Raw genomic sequence first — 23,203 nt, 5'->3', positions numbered from 1 at the left:
TAACGGGTTGCACCCCTTTTGCCTTCAAAACTGCCTCAATTGTTTGTGGCATAGATTGCTGGAAGCATTCCTCAGAGAGTTTGGTCCATATTGACATGATGGCATCACACAGTTGGTGCAGATTTGTCGGCTGCACATCCATGATGCGAATCTCCTGTTCCACCACATCCCAAAGATGCTCTATTGGATTGAGATCTGGTGACTGTGGAGGCCATTTGAGTACAGTGAACTCATTGTCATGTTCAAGAAACCAGTCTGAGATAGAGTAGAATAGAATAGAATAGAATGCCTTTATTGTCATTACACAAAGTGTTATGAAAATCAAAGCTGCCCTATAGAGTGCACAAACATTCCAGCTTTATGACATGGCGCGTTATCCTGCTGAAAGTAGCCATCAGAAGTTGGGTACATTGTGGTGTGGTCATAAAGGGATGGACATGGTCAGCAACAATACTCAGGTAGGCTGTGGCATTCCAATGATGCTCAATTGGTATCAAGAGGCCCAAAGAGTGCAAAGAAAATATTCCCCACACCATTACACCACCACCACCACCAGCCTGAACCGTTGATACAAGGCAAGATGGATCCATGGTTTCATGTTGTTGACGCCAAATTCTGACCCTACCATCCGAATGTCACAGCAGAAATCGAGACTCGTCAGACCAGGCAACGTTTGTCCAATCTTCTATTGTCCAATTTCGATGAGCTCGTGCAAATTGTAGCCTCAGTTTCCTGTTCTTAGCTGAAAGGAGTGGCACCCGGCGTGGTCTTCTAGTGCTGTAGCCCATCTGCCTCAAAGTTCGACGTACTGTGCGTTCAGAGATGCTCTTCTGCCTACCTTGGTTGCAACGGGTGGTTATTTGAGCCACTGTTGCCTTTCTATCAGCTCGAACCAGTCTGGCCATTCTCCTCTGACCTCTGGCATCAACAAGGCATTTCCACCCACAGAACTGCCGCTCACTGGATATTTTTTCTTTTTCGGACCATTCTCTGTAAACCCTAGAGATGGTTATGCGTGAAAATCCCAGTAGATCAGCAGTTTCTGAAATACTCAGACTAGCCCTTCTGGCACCAACAACCATGCCACGTTCAAAGTCACTCAAATCACCTTTCTTCTTCATACTGATGCTCGGTTTGAAGAGATTGTCTTAAACCATGTCTACATGCTTAAATGCACTGAGTTGCCGCCATGTGATTGGCTGATTAGAAATTAAGTGTTAACGAGCAGTTGGACAGGTGCACCTAATAAAGTGGCCGGTGAGTGTATAGCACCAGATTTTTTTAATTTTACACAACTACAAATTGGCATTACATTTACTATATGAACCATGGGTGAGACAATGGCAATATACGTTAAAAACAACTACTATAAGAAAATGATGTAATACAAATACATACATTCCATGGCGAAGGACATGGCGCTCCCACTCTAGATTGTTAGTGAAGCAGCGTCCACAGAATTCGCAGGGAAGACGCTTCTCTCCGCCGCTGCTGCTGCTGCTACTACTGCCACTACTACTACTGCTACTACTGCTGCTGCTGCTGCTGCTGCTGCTCCTCGTTGGGGAAGCAAGGACTTCTGGGAAACAAGTCGACACCTCAGTAAAGTACTGATATAATGCTTTAGATTCATTGTGGAATATGCTTTGAGAGCAAACCTTGTAGTACAGGCCTTTCTTCTGCAGCGTCTTTGAATTCATCATCTTCCTCCTCTTCCTCTTTGATGGTGCCCTCCCGCTCGTCATCCTCTACGCCTCCCTCTTCCTCTTTCGGGCTCTCTGTCATCTCCATGACTTCATCCTCCTCCGTTGCAGCAGCAGCCTCATGTTTGTCTACTGACAGCTCCATGGTGTTGCCCTGCTCCTCCTCTTGTCCCTCCCCTTGCACCAGCTGCGGCTGCTGCTTGTGCAGCTCCTCCTCCTCTTCCTCGCTGCTGTTTTCCTGCTCGTCCATCATCTCCAGCTGGTCTAAGTTGACGCGGCCCATCAGTTCGAAGTTCCGGATGACCTAATTTCAAACACAATGTCTGCTTGAAGTCTCAAATTCCACCAAATTAAAAAGAAATACTAATAAAAAGTTGTGTTGCAATTGCAAAAAAATGCAAAACACGAAGGCACAGATTCTGTTGGTTCTGACTTTGTGCTCGACGCGAAGGTGCTCCTGCAGCTGGCTGCGGCGGCGGCTGTCGTAGTAGCAAAGCTGGCAGCGGTAAGGCTTGAGCTCGGCGTGCTTGTGCAGGTGCATCTGCAGGGCGTGGTCGCTGGAGCATGTGAACGTGCACTTGTGGCAGCGGAACACCATGCCTTGGAGGTGACGCGATAGCTTGGAGCGATTCACTTCCATTGGACCTACGCGCTCCTCTGGTGGATTAAACAATAGGACGTATCATTAGGCACAACAGTCAAATCTAAAGACGTCCATATTTAATGCTTGTTCACATTAGTGTCACTGGATGAGATTGATATTAACTCTTTCAGTCCAGTCATGTGGCTCTTTTTATCCTTCGACTGTGAATTTAAATGAGTTTGTCACAAGCTGAGTACAATCCATTTAAACTGGGAGGTCTGGTAGCCAATGTTCATTTACTGATAACCTTTAAATAAATTGGACATCTATCGCTGTCAATAGCAAATGATTTAATAACCAATTACTGAGAAACTTTTAGGTTTACATGACAACGGGACAGACAACACCAAGTATAAATATTCGTGTGAATGACGGGCAGCTAATTCCTGGAAATTGGCTTTCATTGATGTTTTCCTCAACTATCAAGCATCAGAAATGGATTGGAATTCAGTTATTTCAATATATTAAACATGATACTAGTGTTGCACCAATACTAGTATTATATAGTTGTCAGATATTAACGGGTAGGCGATAGTATTGCCGGATAACATGATATCGGATAATACAGACATCGGTTTATCATGATCGGTTTTGGGCCAATATGCATTTTGCCTTCAAAGTGAATGTTAAAGCCTTCTGCCCTTGTACAAGGGCTGGTCCCAGCTTAGCACAGCAATTATGCTTAATGACCATTAGATGTCTCCAAAACAAAGATGCTTGGGGTTTGTTAAAGTGATTTCAACAATAGTGGTGCAATATAGGCACTTTTTCCATTCTTCAGTTGAAGTTGTTCTCTTATTTTTCACAGAATGTTTATTTTATTTGGAAAAAACTTGAAGTTGTTATATATCATTATTAAAGCATCCAGTGGGGCATCACAATACAATTGGCCATAATATGTTAAGTCCACAACTGCATACTGTATATCGATATCGGTTTGATATTAGTATCGGATTTATGGAGTTGGACAATATCGGAATATCGGTTAAAAAGTCATAGTTGTCTCCACAAGCATAAGTGATTAGTGCATGAGGAGCTAAGCTAATGTACTAATGTGGCATTATGGCACTGACTGTGGACTTAATATGCACATCAGGCTTGATACCAAACTGAACAACATTTAAAAAAAAAAAAACATTTTGGCCTATGATACACTTTTAATTAATTTTAATTCAGGTTTTAGAGGAGTTTATTCATTTATTGTCACCCATACCAGGTAGGCACACAGGTTGTTAAGCAGTGTCTGACCAAGCCATGACAAGAATTATTTTACATTTAAGTGCATATGTGATACTATAGTACAAAACGAAAAAATGATATTGATTGATAATGATATTTAACAAAAAAGAAAAAAACGTATCGGTAGAGTTTGGGCATTGTATTATAAAGGTGTTGTCTGTCCCTCTAAATTTGAACAATTCCTTTAAATGACGATTGAGTACCTCTGTGCAGGACAATGTGGTCGATCATGCTGCTTTTGTATTTGGTGTGATAAAGACAGAGAGGGCAGCGGAGGTCTTTCTGGACATCCTCCTGCACGTTGTTGTTGTTGTTGTTGCTGTGGCCTGCCTCCACGTGCAAGGTGAAAGTATTCCTAAGATCATTACCAGTTGTTAACATCATTTCAGACTTCAATTATTCAGCACTGTGGTGTCTCACTTGTAGCAAGTGAAGAAGGGGCAGTCTTTGCATTTAAAGAGCTTCTTGCCACCGTGGCGGTCTCGGTAGTGTCGCCGCAGGCTCTGCATGTAGCCAGAGCTGAACTCGCAGAACTCGCAGGTGAGGATGCTGTCGGGCCGATGGTCGCTGGGAGACGTGTGAGTTCGAGAGGCAATCTGGTAATGGCTGAGCTGCTCTTGGACGTCCGCCGGTTCCCAATATGAAGTCTCTGAAAAGTATCGATAAACATTAAGTTTTATAAAGACGTTTTGCAATACAAATATTTATTTATGTTATTTTATGTACTTGAGCAATTTGTTAAGAGCTTTGTTTAAAAAAAAAAAAAAAAGTTAGCATTTTATAGCATTTAAGCTAGCAGACTTTTGCTATGCAAGTTAGCCAGTTCTTTTGCTGTCCTTAGATCCTTTTTATTTATTTATTTATTTTTTTAATATCGTTTGAGGCTAAGCTCAGTTATTTCAATTTCGTTTTAAATGCATTTATTGCTCTTGTGAAGTGAAAGTGCAATCCTGCATAGTTTGAAGAAACAGTCAGGAATCTTATTTTGTATTCTCATTTAATGCCCTTTTGAAAGTGTAATCTTAGCAAGCCAAAATAAATACAAGCATAAACACTAGTTTCCTTCGTTTTACATCTCCTAAAATTTATTTTGCAACGCATTAAAAGTTTGTAATCAGAAAAGTCGATTATTTGAACTAACTAATGAACAGTTTAATCGATTACTTAAATAGCTGCAGCCCAATTGTTAATTACAAGGAATAATTTCAAGTACCGGTAATCAAATTTGTTTAAAGCCCCAAATAAAAGCTTCAAACATTAAAATACTGAGTAAATAATAAAGAGTATCCATATACCATAAGGTGCACCTGACTATAAGCCGCCACACATCAAATTTGACAAAAAAATGGCATTTGTTCACAGATAAGCCTCACTATAACCTGCAGCTGTCCTCACTGTATTATGGGATATTTACACCAAAAGATATTAACCGGTAACACTTAATTTGACAGCGGTGTCATAAGACCGTCATAATTATGACATAACACCGTCACGAGCATTACTGAATGCTTATGACAGACGTCATTTAGTTTAAATATATATATATACATACATATATATAATCTCACTTTTGAATGGATGTAAATGACCCGAGCTGGACATACATGGAGAAAAAATTTGCATGATGACACTTAATGACATCTGTCATAAGCATTCATTAATGCCCGTGACTGAGTCATTTCATAATTAGGATAGTCTTATGATGATAGTCTTATTACGCTGCTGTCAAATAAAGTGTTAACTATTAACCCAAATAAATAAAATAATAAGCCGCACTGGATTATAAACCGCAGGATTTAAAATGAGGGGGAAAAGTAGCGGTTTACAGACCGAAATTTACAGTAGTTCGATATTAAAAGAATCAAGTAATGATATTAAAAGGATCAAGTAATGATAATATTCAAACTTGCCGTTGTATAATATTTAATTATGCCACAGAAATATCTAAATTTACAGGAAAAATGTCTTTGAAGAATAAAGATATTTAATACAGTTATCTAATTTTATACTTACTGTAAATAAATAATAGCTATATTTTTTCTACTCTTCCCTTTTTATGTATATACTTTTTAATCCGCATTTAAAAAAAAAAAAAAAAAACCTGATCTATAATCACCTAACATTGCAACTTGTTTCTCCAACCATTAGTTGAAATATTTTTTTTCTATTTGGCACCAGTATATTGGATATGACACATTAACGACAATTCGTGCCTTTTCTCGTATTATTAACAGTGACTCCAAGCTGAAATCAGTATGCTATGGAATACTGTGGAAAATGATCAACCCGTAATCCACATCAAGTGTTCCCTCCTGATACTCATTTACTATATCAATCACATTCATACATCCCACTTGGGTGATGAATCGATCGCAGTGTGGCAGCGGCACAGAAAACGTGCACGTTCTTCATTCCTTCTTTTAAGAGAGCTAATGTGAGTGAGCGAGCTCATCTTCTCGCCCTACTTTGTGGCTCAGACACATCAATAAATAAACCACCGTGACACTAATAGAATATCTATCCACCTGAAAAATGCACCATTCAGCACTCAGGAGTTTGCAGGTACATGCCAGAAAACTATATTGCCATTCAGCTTTCACTCACAATGCATGCTTGGTTTTGCATACGAGAGGGAGGAAATTAAAATTTGAATCTAATTCTGTTTATGGAGATGAAGTAACATTATTTAATATTGTTTTCTAATGTTGTCATTTTTAATAATTAGCGGTGGGAACCTCTGGGTAACTCATGAAATGATAATCTCACAATATGGCAATACATGGGTCAGGAAATTATTATCTGCGATAGAACTAGTAAACAAAAAAACAAAGGTCTTTTCATACTTCTGTTGTTAATAGGAATGAGTTTATCACTAGTAGTCGTCCAATCTGTTTGATGTGGGAGCGATGGCAGCGAATGAACTGCCATTCCTCCCATTTCAAGTGGATTGGACGTCTATGGCCGTCAGTGGCAGCCAATGCCAGGTGAGGAGTTCAATTTGGCCATTTCATGTCATTTTCAGTTGATTTTCAGCCACTTCCTTTTCGCAGACCAATTGGGGGGTAGGGGGGGGCAATAATTTATAATGGTTCAAAATTATTTTTCGATCAGATCATGTGACGAGCACCTTAGGCTTAGACGGTCATTTGCTTTGCTTAGCCAAAATCACCTGAGAACAGAAGACGCAATATGGATATATGTAATTTTTTCAAACCTAAGCTTTCAAAAGTGACAACTACTGAGCAAGAACCAAGGATTGAAGATGTGGACCATGAAACACCGTGTACGTTAATTTTATTGCAGACACTGCGTTTTGGGGTCATCAAGATGTTTTGCCCCCCCGCCATAAAAGTGAAACGCCGCCTATGCTTTTGAAGCATTGACAGGCCACTTACTGTTGATTTTCGGGCATTTACAGGACATTTCCTGTTGATTTTGGGTTACTGAAGAGGAAGTTACTCGAGAATGTTCCCAAATGAATAGGACATGACTCAAAATCAACAGGAACTTGTAAATGCATTAAAATGAATAGAAAGTGACCTGTACATTTTGGTTGTAACATATTGGTTCCTTTATCTATTTATTTATGTAAACAATGACATCTTTTTAAAACACATCAATTCTTTGTGGGGGCATATCGATAACCTTTTGGACTACAAAGTATCGCGATGTATCATATTTTGGATATACTGTCACACCCCTATTCACAACGGTTGACCGATCACCCAGAATTTGTGCAATCGAGTGTGAACTCTTAATGCCAAACCCTTGATTCAGGTATCACAATAGGACTAGGGGTGCGCGATATCCATTTTTTGAAACCGATACCGAGAACTTCCTGCTCCTCAAGGCCGATACCGAAACGATAACCGATAATATACAGTACTGTGCAAAAGTTTTAGGCAGGACACCTGCCTAAAACTTTTGCACAGTACTGTATATATATTTTTTTAATTATTAAATTTATTAGGATCATGGAAGCTTCCACTTGGGGAAAATATATACATACAGTATATCCTGTATATACATAATATAATTAAAATATACAGTACTGTGCAAAAGTTTTAGGCAGGTGTCCTGCCTATAACTTTTGCACAGTACTGTATATATATAATTTTTCAATGTATATTCACCTGAGTTTTTGAACACCTGTAGGTCAAAAATACTAGTGGTGGATTCAGCATAGATTTGCCTTTGACCTAACCCTAATTTTCATGATGACATGAACATTATTATAACGAACAAAACAAAGACAAGAACAGTTTTGACTTAAAATAAAGTGCCTATATTAATTATTTCAAATAAATATAATTTGAGTCAATTCCAATCAATCAGTCAATATCATTGCCTATGTCTTTCCCTAAACAATGAGCACTGATCTAAAACAAACATAAACCCAACAGGTGTTGTGCTTTGTTCGCAGATAAAACATTTGGTGCAACAGTTTTGTCTTGGTCCATGAAACAACTTTCTTAACCTGGCAATTATAGGACAGCAAGCCTATCAATAACCACAAGGCCTCTCAAGAACTTGTAAAAATAACACTGTAAAATGCAAACATTTGCTAATTGCCATTCTAAGGTTTATAACTCAGTGAAGGAAAAATACAGCCTCTAGAACAGTAACAAAACTTTGCATACTGGCAAAACAGGAGTGGAAATAAACGCACACATCCCAATCCACCGACACCATGCCAAAAATATTATTAATAGGCCCGATAATATATGTTATCAAATTTACTGGGATGACGTCATAATTCCTATTATCGGACCGATAATTATCGCCTCTAAAAAACACATACCCTCTGGAGTCAAGGGGCTGTTCTCTGCATTGGTGGTCGATCGGGTAGGGGTCCTAAGAGCGTTGTGTGCAGCCTGCGTGGCAGCCCGCAGTTTGGGAAGGGTGAGGGCTTCGCCGTGGTCTTGCAAAGAATGCTCTTTTAACTGGCTGATGGTCATGGAGGAGAAAGGGCAGGACAAGCACTTATATGTGTGCTGCTCACCTGTTGGGTGACAAAGACAAATATTACAATAAACAGCAAGGGTGTTCAAACTTCAGACCGCTGTCCAGTTTTTATTGGCCTGCAGCAAATTACGAAAATGTTATCGAATATGGCCAGCACAACAATCTTTAATTTCAGCCTACATTTTGTTGCACGTCTCAGTTTTAACACTAGAAGGTCACATAAGCTCAGAGGTCAAAAACTGACCAGTTCTAATCAAAGTTGGAAGCTGCGTAAAATTTCAGTATTATGTTTTACATTAAAAGGTGGAAAAGCGCTATACAAGTATAACACCATTTACCATAGAAAAAAATAATCCAGTGTGATAAATTATGCTATTCTGGTTGTGATTTTCTTGACTTTGTTCTGAAAAATTTGGTTCAGTTATGTGTTGTGTTGTTCAGTTGTGATGATCATGTTTCACTGCCATTGACAGTGATAGACTTCCAATCCAATTTGACAAGGGTACCTGCCCTCCCAGACCAAATGGATTGGACGTCTATCAGTGGCAGTCAATGAGTTATAAATTTTAAAAACCCGTTCTTTTCCACCAGATTACAATCCTCTGGAAACGTAATCAGGCCTGATTTCCAATCCCTATGTGTGAATGCATGTATTTACCAGTGTGTGCCTTGTGGAGGTGGCTCTTCAAGCGGCTCACGTAGGCGGACTTAAAGGGGCAGAGTTTGCACTTGAAGGGTTTGTGGTGTCCGTGGTGAGACTGCATGTGTCTGTCCAGACTGTTGATAAAAGAACAAAGAAACAAGACATGAAAATGTGGAATGGAACAAAGCACAGGAATCAAACACTGCTATGTTTTTGAAGTGAATTTTCTGGTGAGGACAGATCAGGGAGTTGGGGTGGAGGAGGAAAGGGGGACTCATCTACCCACAATCCCCTGGTGGGGGCGCCTGTTGGGAAGCTGGCTGCGTTTTGAATGCCAGCCTGTCGAGGTAGCATGGGAGTGCTGTCTGTTTCTAGGTCAGGGCGCACAGTATACAGGGGAGGGATTACACCTGATTCTCAGTCCTGCTCGCTCTGTGTCTGATGGAACAAACAAATTGCGTCCGTCCCCAAGCAACTTGAACATTCAAAAGTTTGTTTTTTGGTTTTTTTTGGGAAGGAGTGGAGAATGAAGTAAACATCCTCACTCCTCAGTTGACTTTCTTCTAAATAAGCCTGTAAAACATTTATAAAGGAGTTTAAAAAATATGTAGGAACAAGCAATCTTTTGTATAGAAGTACCTAGGGATTGTGATAATGGTGAATGTCACAACCTAGTAGTTTCAATTTTATACAGTCCCTGACCAAAGTCTTGTCCCATAAGAACATAGTGACTTAAAATGGCATATAACTTTATTTCTAATTATTTCATTCTTACAATAAAAGGTTCATATTAATGTCAAAGGCCTTTGCAATATTAACCGGGTGCAAAAACAATCAAAACAATCAAAAAGCAGTGTGATGTTCATTGCTTGGTAAAGCCCATAACATCTCTTTTTGCAAGGACAAAAGTCTTGTTGCATACAAAAATAACTTTTGGTAGAAATCGTACTTTATTTTGAAAACACAAATATGCTACCATAAGATCCGAACAAAGTCAAGGTGTCTTGGGGGAAAAAAATTATCATCGTGTGCGAGTCCCAAGAGCTTGGGGGACTGCATCCATGCATCTTGACAATGACTCAAATAACTTCTTGATGAAGTCGTTTGGAATGGCAAAGAAAGCAGTCTTGCAGGACTCTGAGTTCATCAAGATTCTTTGGTTTCATCTTCAAAACCTCCTTCATCTTACTCCAGACATGCTCAATAATGTTCTGGGCTGGCCAATCCTGGAGGACCTTAACCTTCTTCACCTTTAGGAAATTTGATGTAGAAGCTGAAATATGACAGGGAGCACCATCCTGCTGATGAATTTGCCCTCTCTTGTGGTTTGGAATGTATTAGCAAGAATTTCTTAATACTTCAGGCTGTTGATGTTGCCGCCCACTCTGCAGATCTTTTAGACACCCAACCTTTGCCAAGGCCCACAGCTTGCTGAAACGATGGACAGTCGAAAAGTGGCAGAAAGTTGATTTTTTTTTTTTTTTTGTAATGAATCATCTATTGAACTGCATCTCAACCACTGTAAATACTGCAGAATACCTGTTGGAACCTGTATGAATCAAAGATTCACCCAATAAACAGTCAAGTTTGGTGGAGGAAAAAATCATAGTTGGGTTTAGAGATCTGCAGAGTGGGCAGCAACATCAACAACCTGAAGTATCAAGAAATTCTTGCTGCCCATTACATTCAGGGCAAATTCTTCAGAAGGATGGTGCTCCCTCTCATACTGCAGTCTAACCATCAAAGTTCCTGAAGGCGAAGATTCAAGAAGGCTAAGGTGCTCGAGGACTGGCCAACCCAGTCAACAGACATGAACATTATTGAGCATGTTTGGGGTAAGATGGAGGTTTTGAAGATGAAACCAAAGAATATTGATGAACTCCTGCAAGACTGCTTTCTTTGCTATTCCGAATGACTTTATCAAGAAGCTATTTGAGTCATTGTCAAGACGTATGGATGCAGTCCTCCAAGCTCATGCGAGTCACACACAATATTATTTTTTTTCTCTAAGACATCTTGACTTTGTGTTCTGATCTTAATGTAGCATATTTGTGTTTTCAAAATAAATAATAAACTCCACCAGAAAGTATTTATGTATGCAACATCCTTGCAAAAACAGATATGGGCTTCAACAAGCTCTGAACGTCACACTACTTTTTAAGTTTCATTTTGCACCCAGCTATTAATGTGAAGGCCCTTGAAATTAAAATAAACCTTTTATTGTAAGAATGAAATGATTTGAAATCAAGTTATATGCCAAGTGGAAGTGTATTATTCTATAGAAATGCCAAAAAATGATTAAATAAAAATAAAATGCACAATATGTATTTTTGAAAATGTAAACCATTAAAACGACTAAAATTGATGCTTAGTTGAAGGAAAATTAGTCCAAATATTTAATTCAAAACTGGATTCACGTTTAATTTAAGTCAGTGCCATAGACGATGATAGACTTCCAATAGTGTGGTACTTTTGTCTTTCTGCTAGCTGAAATTTTAATGGGTTTGTCACTCGTAGATGTCCAATATGGCATCATCCATTCATTCATTTACTGCCAACCCTCCCACTTCAAAAGGATTGCATGTCTGTCACAGTCAATTGAAGCCTATGAGTTGTAACAATATAAATAAATACTTTAGTTCAGTTAATTCATGTTCACGCTAAAATGGAATTACATTCTTTCCATCTTAAGTATTTTAGGAATTTGATAATTTTTCTTTACACATGCTGCTCTCACTCACTTGTGTCTGAAGGGTGAGACAAACTGGCAGTAGTGGCAGCTATACTTGTCCTCTCTGATGATCATGGCCATGGCGGAGTGGCTCCTCTCGTGGGAGCGGAGACCCTGCATGGACATGAAGACCCGATCGCACTGCGCACACGGGTGGCCCCCCGTCGCTAGCCGTTGCTTGAGTGCTGAAGACTTCCCCTCAACAGCATCAGACTCCGGTGTAGCGACACCCTTTGTGGCGTCTTCGGGTCGTTCGTTTCCGGCTTCATCCTCCACTGCACCACCATTAACGAGTCTCTCCGATGGCATGGTGAGGGCCACCTCGCTGACTTCCTGCTGAAAAATACAATCATCTCATTTTAATTTTTTGTGTCTACTTTGATTTATTGGCCGCCACTGAGGGCACTAGACCAATTTGTTTTGAATTGGATTATCATTATCAATGGCAGAAAAAAATAAGTATTGTTTATTTTCCCTCTCAGAAATAGCTTGTTGTATCCTACAAATATCGGAGATAGACTTCTTGACCCATGTATCGACAATTGTTATATCGCCATATTGTGAGCCATAATCGTTAGTCTTGTATGGCAAATTGTATGGTAACGGCTGGTACCCAGAGGTTCCCACCGCTAGTGGCTACTCCATCTGAATACATTCTACTTCAACCCTTTTAACAAGACCGCATGCTTTTCCATCCATTTCAATCTCTCATCCTCTGCTGCCGTCCCAAGTCGACAGACAATCATAGTGACTTCTTTCACAGCCTCAAGGAGGCTCACTCATGCTTGTGGAGAGCCCTGACCCTACACTTCGTGCAGCCATAAAATAAGATGTGGCGTCTCCACGCTTAACCTGGCAATAGCATCCGTAAAAAAAATCACCTGAGGTGGATGAGAAGTTCTGAAAAAAAATAAAAGTATTAACAAGTCTAGCTATGGTGTTTTTTGTTGATTTGACTATTAAGTACATTGATGTTCTGCATTTGGTTAAGACGTTGCACCCTCAGGCTCATTCACAGTCTCCACAGATTACAAATAATGCAGCGGATACCAGCCCGTGCTCAAAATAATAGCTCATGCTCTCTCTGTTCCTCCTCCAATGCTGTCTCAAGGGAAAGCTTGGAGATGTCCTCAGTCGCAAGGGAAACCGAATGAAGTAGCAACAAGATGAACGCGTCAAGAGATGCGTGAAGTGCACTGTGGCGGTGAATTCAGAGGACATGTCTACACTTGAAAATGTTGCATCAAATCAAGGAAAGGATATAGAAAGAAAAATATCAAAAAGTAGGGTTGGGAACCTTTGGGTACTTCGCGATACAATGCGATTTATGACGATAGACATCCAAGGACTGACTATGAATGCTTAAAATTGAGCGCCAAGATAATGCAACAGATTTACTGGTCCTGACATTTTGCCTCATCCTGACTGGGGTAGGTTGCAGTATATACGTTAAATGAATTCACTAATTTATCCACCTTTCCAATTAAAGGCAGCACAGCTTGCTCCCTAGATGAATTTGAAAGATTATCCTGAACAATTATCCACTGATGTCTTGTGTCTAGAGGGATTTTTCCTCCCGGATCTGCTCAGAAAATGCCAAAGTTGTTCGATATTTACTGTTGTAAATCATCATGCCGGGAACAAATTCAGAAACAGTTGCTTGTGTGCTTGTACAGTACAACGTGTCTCACAGAAGTATTTCACAACAATAGAAAGAGCTAGCAACCACAATTTAGTTACTAACTATGCTAACAATAAGCCTACCACCATGCGACAGTTTGGGTGGACTTTGTGACCAACATTAGTCATAATTACGTAAATGAAATCTCAATTTACCTTGACATGTCCCTCTTTGACCTCTCCATATTGGACATGCTTCCTCAGGTGATTGCATATAGCTCGGATGGTTGTATGCACCTCCACACAGAAGTTACACCTGAAGCCTATAGGAGCTTTGTTTGCACAGCTTTCCTGTCAATAGCAAAAAAAAAATAAAAAGAACAGGTTTAACTTTTCAAACAAGTCAGAATGTCAGTTCCTTTTTAAAATAAGCACATACACTGTACATGTTACTCTATGATGGCATTAATGACATATCAAATATGCATAAATTGAGGAAAATGGTACTCTAATTCATATGAACTCATTTATGGATCATATAATATGCTACACCCCCACTTATAATAATGGAGCAAATTAATTGACTCATCAAAGACATTTCAGATTTTCAGACTTTGTGTATGGAATTTGGCAACGTGACTAGCAGTATGCTTGATAGACTAGCACTTCTAATTATAACAGATTTTTAATATGTTTAAAAAATGGGTAGAACACGCGTAGAAAGAAACTGAATCCATTTAATGGCAATACCAAAAGATAGTAATTGAGATGCACGGAAATGACCACCAAAATAAACATCAGTTTCCAAGTGCAATCCTGAAGGGAAAGTTTAGCTAGCATGTAAATGTCAAGTGATTGTTGTAGTTTTGGGGATTCCCAAAAGTGTCCCGTTTCAAAACATTTCAGAGAAATTGAACAGTAACTATTCGGATTGTATTCAATGGAGGACTTGTTCAATTCAGACAACTTTTACCAGGAAAAGTGACAAAATCTTATGGCAGGGAAATTTAGCAATTGTGGTGCTAGCAGGCTAACCAGATGCACACACCTTGTAAAATAGTTATAACACCAAGCCACATGGAAAGGCTTTTACGATATAATACATGACTTAACAGTATTCTGTATAATAATCTTTCCTTTCCCAACTCATCCTTTCTCACCTTTTCAGACTTGCTCTCGGGTACATCTGCTGATTTCTGTTTGTTGAGAAGCTGTCGTCTCCTCTCATGCCGAGTGGCCCTCTTCTGAAACTCTTCGTTGTGGTTGAGCAGATGCGAGGCAAGATCGGGTAGAGACAGAAACTTCAGCTCGCAATGGGAACACTGGAATGACTCTGACGCGTCGTCATCATCCACGGGGTCCGGCGACACGGCAAAGTCTCTTTTGAAGTCTGTCCTGTGGTAGTCATTGTAGTGCATAGATAGCAGCAGGCCGTTGCTGAAGGACAACCGGAAACATTTGAGACACTTAAAGGGCAGGCAGTCCCCATCTTGCTCTGGATCCGGGGCGTCGTCCAACGCTTCCTTGTTTTCACCTTCACTATCATCCGTTTTCTCAGGTTCTTTGGCATAAATGACAGTAAAGTAGCGACTGAGCTTGCTAGCATGCTGCTTCTTGGGGAAGACACCCGGATGGCGTTTGATATAGTGCGACACAATGCTCTTTCTGCTAAAGGCCTGGAAGGGACAAAGAGAACACTTTCTCCTCTCTACGGCCAAGCGCACTTCTTCGCTCATTTCTGAATTCTCCTGCTCGGAGGATGGTGTTAATATTACTTTGTTTGGCTTCTCAGTCATAGTCTTGGAAGCAGCCAGGCAGTGGGTATAGTAAGCATCGATATCGTGGCGCTTCTGGTAGTGTGCTGCCAGGCCCTTGCGAATGGGATTGGTGTACGAACACAGCGCACATTTGAAGACGTTGTTTTTACCCTCCGGCTGAGCACGCACATTGTTGTGCTTGATGCGGTAGTGGCGAGCGATGCCTTTCCGGGTGGAGCAGAAGTATTTGCAGAGCTGACACTTGAACACGGCATGCTTCTCTGGCTTATTGATGGATGCGTGAGACAGGGTGAAGTCCACATCATTGACCTCCTGAATTTTCCCTGCGCTTGAAGTATGACCAGCACTACATTCCGCTACCGGTTCTGTGTCTTGGCTGACTGAGAAATTTGTCAACCCGGGTGTGAAAATCTCTGTCACAGACTGATTGTGGTATTTCTCATAGTGAATTTTGAGTTTTTCCAGTGTGCCGTGTGTATACGAGCACATTTTACACCTGTACGCGCCATAGCCCTGCCTTTGAGTCTTGTTCTTGTCTTCTGCTTCATTTGTGTCTGAGATTTGCTCTATGTCATTAGCAAAATCCTCTGCCGTGACTTTCACTAAGGGGTGTCTTTTCTGGTAGTGGGTGAGGACGCCGTGGATGCGGGAGTTCACGTAGGGGCAGTGGCGACATTTATACACAGAGCTCGGATTGATGTCTGCCTCCTGTGCGAAATCTGCAGCTTTGACTTTCATACCGGGGTGCTTTTTGCCATAGTGTGTCAGGAGGCCATGGAGGCTGTTGTACTCGGACAGACACACTGTGCACTGATAGGGATTATTGGAAATGGAGAGACGTGGGTGAGTGGGATTGGGGTTGCTCTCTCGAGGTGGGGTGACAATGTACAGAGCGCCATCATCCTCAACGGACTGGCTTTTGAAAGATGTGTTTTCTTTTGGGGTCTTATCAGCTGAAGTGTTTCCTTTAATGATATCCAAAATAACAGATTCGTCCTCTTGGATCGCCCAGGGGTGCACTGCCTGATAGTGGCTAGTTATGTCATATATTGTGCAAGCCTCAAAGGCACAGTCCTTACATTTGTAATGTTTTGTTTCAAGGTTACCCCCTTGTGGAGTGGTCTCTGGTCCGGCCCAGAGCTTGCTGGCCATGTAGGCGTAGTCTACATTATGCTCCGGGTGGCGTCTTTGGTAATGAAGAAGCAGGCCTTGGGGTTCAGAGTGGGAGTAAATGCACCATTCACAGTGATAGCCTGCCTCAAGAATGCCATCTTGGTAAGCCCAGTGTAAAATGGTCAAGGTTGTGGCCTTAGACGTTGGGTGATCCTTTTTGAGATGCTTCTTGAGGGCGTACACATAAGGGGATGTGTAGGGACAGTGTCTGCACTTCAGGGAACGTAGCGGTGCAGTGTTTTCGGGGTCGGGAGGAGCCGGAATGGTGGCGGAAGGAACGCTGCTAGACTGCGCGCGCTCACGCTGACTGCGGACAACAGCCGTGTGACGTCGCACAAGGTCAGCATTTGCTTTAGTTTCCTTGTGTTTCTTCTGATAATGAATCAGCACCCCTTTAACTGTCCGGTTGCCGTAATCGCAGTGTTGACAGAAGAACAGTTCATCCTCACATTTATCTCCACTTCCAGGTTTAGGACTTGAGTTGCTGGAACCATCGTGACCATTGTTTGCAAACTGCGTCATAAACTGCTTGGGCGCTGCTATTTGTAATTCATCAATTAGTTTCAACAAACCCGGAGTGGGGGCTCCATGTTTTATATATTTGGCTGTCACTTTTACTTCTGGATGTCTCTTTTGATAATGCACCAACACGCCCACAACAGATTTGTTGCTATATACACAGTGTTTGCAGTAGAACATATCCTCATCTAATCCATAAAGTGCCGCGCTTGATTTTTTTGGGGTACTTGACATGTTCAAATTAAACGAGGCATTAGCAACAGGTTGATCCACCGAAACAACTTTCATAGATTTCTGTATGCGGAAGTAAGATGCCTTTTGTTCGGGGTGTTTCTTTTGATAATGGACCAAAACAGAGTGCATGTTGGGGCTGGAAAAGGAACACATGTCACAATCGTAGACAACAACACTGCCGGCCATTGCATCCTTGAGGGGATCCACCTCCACACCTGATTCAGGAGTCTTGGGCACTGCTTTAAGCAGTGGGCTCGAAGAGGACTTTGGAGTGGACGTAGCTGAGTTAAATATTTTTGGGCCAGAGTTTAATATCTCCCTTAGAGTTTGTGACTCACCAGACTTATGCGACTGCTCAACAACGTAGCTGGAGAAGATCATGGCATTGTTGATCTTCACAGTGGGATGCATTCGCTGGTAGTGGGGCATTAGGCTTCGCACATTGGGGCTTGTGTATGAACAGAAGCGACACATGTACACTAAATTGGGCTGGTTAAAGTTGAGCACGTTGCTGGCTTCTGGATGGTGATCCATGTAGTGTTGGTGTAGGTCATTGTAGTTTGTGTACTCAATGTAGCACTCCAAGCAGCGGAAGACAGCGCTCTGGTCCTCTGGGTCCAGGATGTACTTAAAGCTGAATTTGATGTAAGGGTGCATCCTCTGATAATGAGTACTGACACTACGAGCAGATTTGTTGTGGTAATCACAGTGTTTACAGTAAAAACGCGCCATTCCAGGATCTACGGAATAGTCACTGTTATCTTGGGGAGCGTCTCGGCCATCAATCATATCACCTGAAATGATTTCACTATCATCTGAAAGAGTCTGGGACAGCGGTAGACTCCTGGTGTTTGATTTAGGGTGGCTTTTTCTTTTTCCAATCCTGCCTCCTTTGTGAGATGAATCCCTTGTGTGTGGCTGCAGTATGTTGTATGCAAAGATGGCATTCTTGCCATCATGGTTACTTCCTTCATTGCTGTGATGGTCGCCCATGTCCTCGTCATCCATTTCATCCAGATTTATGACCACGTCCTGTTGACTTTGGCTGATTTTGCTTTGAAGATTGCTCGCGATTTCATCAATTCTTGTTCTCTTTTTGACTGAAGACAAATCCAAAGGTAGGTCATTGATGGACTTTCTTGCTCGTTTACCACCAACCAAAGGTTTTTTGGTTGCAAGCCCTAAAATAGAAGTTTGGGTTTTTTGTAGACATGTTGGCGAGGCCGCCAAGTCCGTGTCCAGCTGGTCGGCCAGCTGACTTTCTGAGACGGTGGGATCCATGTCATCACAGTAGGAATGCTTGTGCTGCTGATGAACCCTCAGTCCCTTTAAAGTCGTTGTGGAGTAGTTGCAGAGTGTGCAGCGGTGTGGGTTCTGCTGGTCATTTAAGACGCTGATTGACTTTTTTCCATTCATCTTGGACATACTTACATTTGCCCCATTGACGGGCTCTGCAGTACCATCATTGTGAGGTTCGGGGCTGTCGCTCGTCAGGTCCATGGTCTCCACATCAGAGTTACAGTGACTCTGTTTGTGTGTGCCTAATTTAAGAGGGCTGGTGCAAATAAACGGGCATTCATCACATTTATACACTGTGGTTTTACCAGAGAGGTGAATGTTTTCAATGTGGCGTGAGATGCTCCGTCTGTGCATGGTAAGGAAGGAGCAAAAGGGACATTGGAAACGGTTCTGGTATTTCCTGAACGGAATTCCTTTGGTCTCCAGCAGCTTATTGTCCTCGTCTGTTAAAAGCTGTTTCGCATCTGCTGAAAGCGTTCCAGTGTAGCTAGGATCATCTATATCACCAAGCTCTTCATCATCACCTTCTAAGCTGCTTCTTGAATCCTCTTCATTTTGTACGCTGGCGTCTATCTCACTTCCACTGTTTGGCCTCCTGGGTGAAACTGAGCATCCTGCACTAGCAGGTGTGACCGCAGGAGTCTGTGCTGATGTGTTTTCAAGCATTTCCGTCATTGGATCCTCATGTCCTTCAGACAATGCTGTGTTTGATCTCGTAGGACTTTGGGAGGGAGAATCTGGTTTAAGTGAGGTTGCTGCACAGATGTCTCCTTCTGGCTCAGGAACACTGGACACTATTTTGACCTTGTCATCATGTTCCTTTACTATATGGTTGGTCCAGCTGGCCTTCAGGTCAGTCTGATAATCACACCATTCACAGGCAAACGTCCCACTCGAAAGGTCGCTGGATGCCCCCGACTCTTCATCTAGTTCTGCAGTCTCTGGTGCAGCAGCTGAGCCAGCAGGGGCTTTGCTATGATACGTAACATGGTGTTTCATCATCCTTGCTTTGCGCGGAGACTTGTATGTGCAATACTGGCAGGAATACATTTTGGAATTGGAATTGTCTGTCTGCGAGGATATCTGTGCGACCACGTCCTCCTCGACAACATTGTGCACCTTCTTGGTGTGATTCCTCAAGAACGACTTGGATCTGAAGTAACGGACGCAGAACTTGCACTGGTAGAACAGCAAATGGGTTTCACCAATTTGCTTCGGCGATGTCTTGCTGGAGCTGTCGGCAGAGTCGGGACCTGTAAAAAAGAAGTGTGTTAGACTTATGAGAGAAAGAGATATGAGGTTTGATTTTACCATTTACTAAGTAAATAAATTACTGTTTTTAAGTTAACCATAGATAACACCGATATGTCTCTGGAGTTTTTGCATGTGAAACGAGTACAGGTGATGGCAGTTCCAGGAACATTAAATAATTAGTATTTGCGTTTTACACCTGTGTGCTTGTGTGTGTAAATTCTACGTGAATTGACTAGTGAAAAATATATAGGGGCAATAACTCATTTTAATTCATGATAGTATTGTTGGCCAAATTTCTCGATAAAGTTATTTAACCTACAATTCACATTCAACAGCTATCTTTCACCACCGAGTAAATCAATATTCATGCCCCTCCATTAAAAGACATGATCCATTTATGCAGAACTGTGTGTCCTAACGCTGGTTAAACGAAGTGTAAATTTTTTAAGTGATGTGGGTGGCTTACTCATTCCAGCTTTAGGTGGTGTGTAATTCTTGTCATCCTTGTTCCCGGTTTCCTGCACTCCTGCTTCATCCTCCGCCTGCTTGTCTTCTTCGTCTTCTTCCTCCTCCTGCTCCTCTCTCAGAGAGTCTGACTCGTCTGCGTCAGCAGGCTGCAGGAAGACAGTGTGCACTTCCTGAATGTGGCTCTTCAAGTCGTCGTACGAGTCTGCACGGAAGTCACAACCGTCGCATTGCAGTACCTCCATTACTAAAGGGGGGGAGCACTCCCTGGAAAATCAGGGAAACCTGGAGAGACAGACAAAGTATTCAGTGGTATTCAGAACAAAACGCAATGTAACCTATTGCTGTTGAGAACAAAGAATCAAAACTCCCTTTCATATAACGCTCATCTTTCAGTGCAATTGATGGGAAAACGTCCAATCCTTCTGATTTCCCGTTTCCATTGAAGTTTTATATTAAGTAGAATAATGCAGTAGTTGTATGTCAGAGATATAAACAAAACATTATAAAGAACCAACTTTAATTTTGCAAAAGGCATTACTGCTCAAGTTCCATGTTTAAAAAATGTTGAATATAGAAAAGTCGGATTTGGTTTTGTTCTTTATTATTAAAAAATTAACGTTTCACCAACGATAATGACCAACACAGCAAAATTGATATATACTCTATATGACATAGCTTAGTTTCTCAATAGAGAGACACTGTCCAACACACCTCAATAAGTATTAAAATAAGCTATGGCTGGACAACCACTGGCCAGCAACAGATAGTTGAGGAGCTCTGGATTCAATTTGCAAAACTACTAATGTCCAAATCACTCTTGTGATGTCCGTTGCAATAGTAGAACAAGGGTCCCATTTTTGAGCGCCGGATCATTCCAGGAACAATGGAGGGACCGAAGAGGGATTATGGCTTGATTTATCCCATTTTTATTACCTTGGGATAAGCAACAGCTGGACAACAGCTCCATACAACAGTATTTAGAGCAGAATATTCTATCCAGTTGTTTCAACTGTGTGCTCAAGTAAGACTGAGAGATGAAGACCTTTTTAATGTCTTTCAGCCGTGTCTGTAGTGTGGAACATTACTGTAGTCTCTCTGCATTTTACAACTACAGTTTGTCGCTTAAGATCTCAGTAATATTCAAAGTTTATGATGGAAATTATTACAAAATATTCATGCATAAAATGCCACACGTCTGACTGTTTTACATATTTCATAATGACCACAAATGGAGAAACATTGAAAAAGTTTACATGTAATACTACATACAGTGCTGCTCGAAAGTTTGTGAACCCCACAGCGATGGTCAGATTTTTTGTAAAAAAAACTAAAATAACCTTATTAAATGTTAAGTTATACCCAAATCCACAATACTGACATTCCAAATAATGGACTGAAACAAAAGAAATAGTTATATTGTCATTCTTTATTTAACAAAAGTGGTTGATTTAAGAAAAACTCAGATATCATGTGTGCAAAAGTATGTGAACCCCTTCAGTTAATAGGATATTGCGCCTCCTTTTGCAGAGATTACCTCAACCAAACGGTTTCTGTAGTGACTAATCAGCCTCTCACATCTACTTTGGGGGATTTTTGCCCATTCTTCCTTGCAGAACGCAGTCAGTTGAGAGAGGTTTGATGGGCGTCTGGCATGAACTGCTCGCTTCAGGTCCCGCCACAGCATTTCAATGGGATTTAGGTCAGAACTTTGACTGGGCCAGTCCAGAACACGAATCTTCTTCTTTTTCAGCCATTCCTTGGTTGTATTGCTGGAATGCTTTGGATCATTATCATGTTGCATGATCCACCTTCTGCCAAGCTTTAACTTCAAAACAGATGGCGTCAGGTTATGTTCTAGGATTTGACAATATTCCTCAGAATTCATGATTCCCTGGACTATGTGGAGTTGTCCAGGTCCTGAGGATGAAAAGCAAGCCCAGATCTTGACATTCCCACCTCCATGCTTCACTGTTGGGAGAAGGTTCTTTTGGTGGTATGCAGTGTTGACTTTTCGCCAGACATGGCGGTTTTAGTTGTGACCAAACAGTTCAATTTTGCACCTACATCAGTTGATGAAAACTCTTTTTAATTTAGTCTCGACAACACAACTGTTAAAAAAACAAAAAAAAACTACTGAATTGATTGATTAGGAAATCAGGTTGAAATAATAGAAAATTCCAAAATGTTGAGGGGGTTCACAAACTTTTGAGCAGCACTGTAAATTATTTTAATGTATTTATAGTATTAAGTTAATGTTTCCAAAATGGTATTTTCTTGAGTATTGATATCAAGTTGAAAATGTTTGTATCGTGACGACAAGGCAAGGCATACTTGTGTAGCACAATTCTATACAAGGTAATTCAAAGTACCATACTTTACATCACATGAAAATCTGCAAGATATAATACAAAGAAAATCATACCTAAAAATTACAATAAATCAGTAAGACCGTTAAAAACAAAAACAACTCAAATGAAAACAAAGCAATGGATAAAAAGTAAAACTCACACAATTGGGTATTTGAAGAAAATGGGCCGTTATGAATACGCTGTAGTTTTAAACCCTGATTTAAAGAACTGAGCGCACATTGGATCTTCAGGTACTGTTTTTTTTCCCCCAGAGGTGAGGAGCATAACAACTGAACGCAGCCTCACCCTGTTTGGTTCTTGGAAAACACAGCAAACCGGTTGCAGATGACATAAGGGGTCTAGATGTCCAATGCCATTAAGGGTTTTGTAGACCAGCAGTAACATTTTAAAAGTCAACCCTTTGACTCACAGGAAACCAGTCTAACAATCTCATGACCGGTGTAATATGGTCCAGTTTCCTTGTATTTGCTAGGACTCTGGCAGCAATATTCTGGATTAGCTGCATCTTCCTGACTGATAATTTGTTGAGACCTACATTCACCTTTCTAATAAGTCAATCTACTAA

At 41.1% G+C, this 23,203-nt stretch overlaps 1 protein-coding gene across 5 annotated transcripts in view; it reads right to left on the bottom strand.

Moving 5' to 3' along the window:
- znf462 (zinc finger protein 462) overlaps positions 1 to 23,203 on the bottom strand; it is a 61,669-nt gene that overhangs the window by 8,053 nt on the left and 30,413 nt on the right. For 3 of the 5 annotated variants that reach the window (XM_057818759.1, XM_057818761.1, XM_057818760.1), the window contains exons 2-12: positions 20,268 to 20,551; positions 14,705 to 19,800; positions 13,761 to 13,895; positions 11,935 to 12,260; positions 9,209 to 9,327; positions 8,387 to 8,587; positions 4,006 to 4,234; positions 3,789 to 3,940; positions 2,137 to 2,360; positions 1,659 to 2,007; positions 1,399 to 1,579 (exon numbers count right to left, since the gene is read on the bottom strand). In XM_057818759.1, the coding sequence (XP_057674742.1) occupies positions 1,399 to 1,579; positions 1,659 to 2,007; positions 2,137 to 2,360; positions 3,789 to 3,940; positions 4,006 to 4,234; positions 8,387 to 8,587; positions 9,209 to 9,327; positions 11,935 to 12,260; positions 13,761 to 13,895; positions 14,705 to 19,800; positions 20,268 to 20,511 (7,256 nt within the window). In that variant the 5' untranslated portion in view covers positions 20,512 to 20,551. The remainder of the gene's footprint in view (positions 1 to 1,398; positions 1,580 to 1,658; positions 2,008 to 2,136; positions 2,361 to 3,788; positions 3,941 to 4,005; positions 4,235 to 8,386; positions 8,588 to 9,208; positions 9,328 to 11,934; positions 12,261 to 13,760; positions 13,896 to 14,704; positions 19,801 to 20,267; positions 20,552 to 23,203) is intronic. The other 2 variants (XM_057818763.1, XM_057818762.1) reach the window with 2 other exon arrangements.

Source organism: Corythoichthys intestinalis, chromosome 17, assembly GCF_030265065.1.
Source record: "Corythoichthys intestinalis isolate RoL2023-P3 chromosome 17, ASM3026506v1, whole genome shotgun sequence".
Lineage (NCBI taxonomy): Eukaryota > Metazoa > Chordata > Actinopteri > Syngnathiformes > Syngnathidae > Corythoichthys > Corythoichthys intestinalis.
The sequence above is the reverse complement of the archived record's forward strand: the minus strand, read 5'-3'. Positions and strand labels throughout refer to the sequence as shown.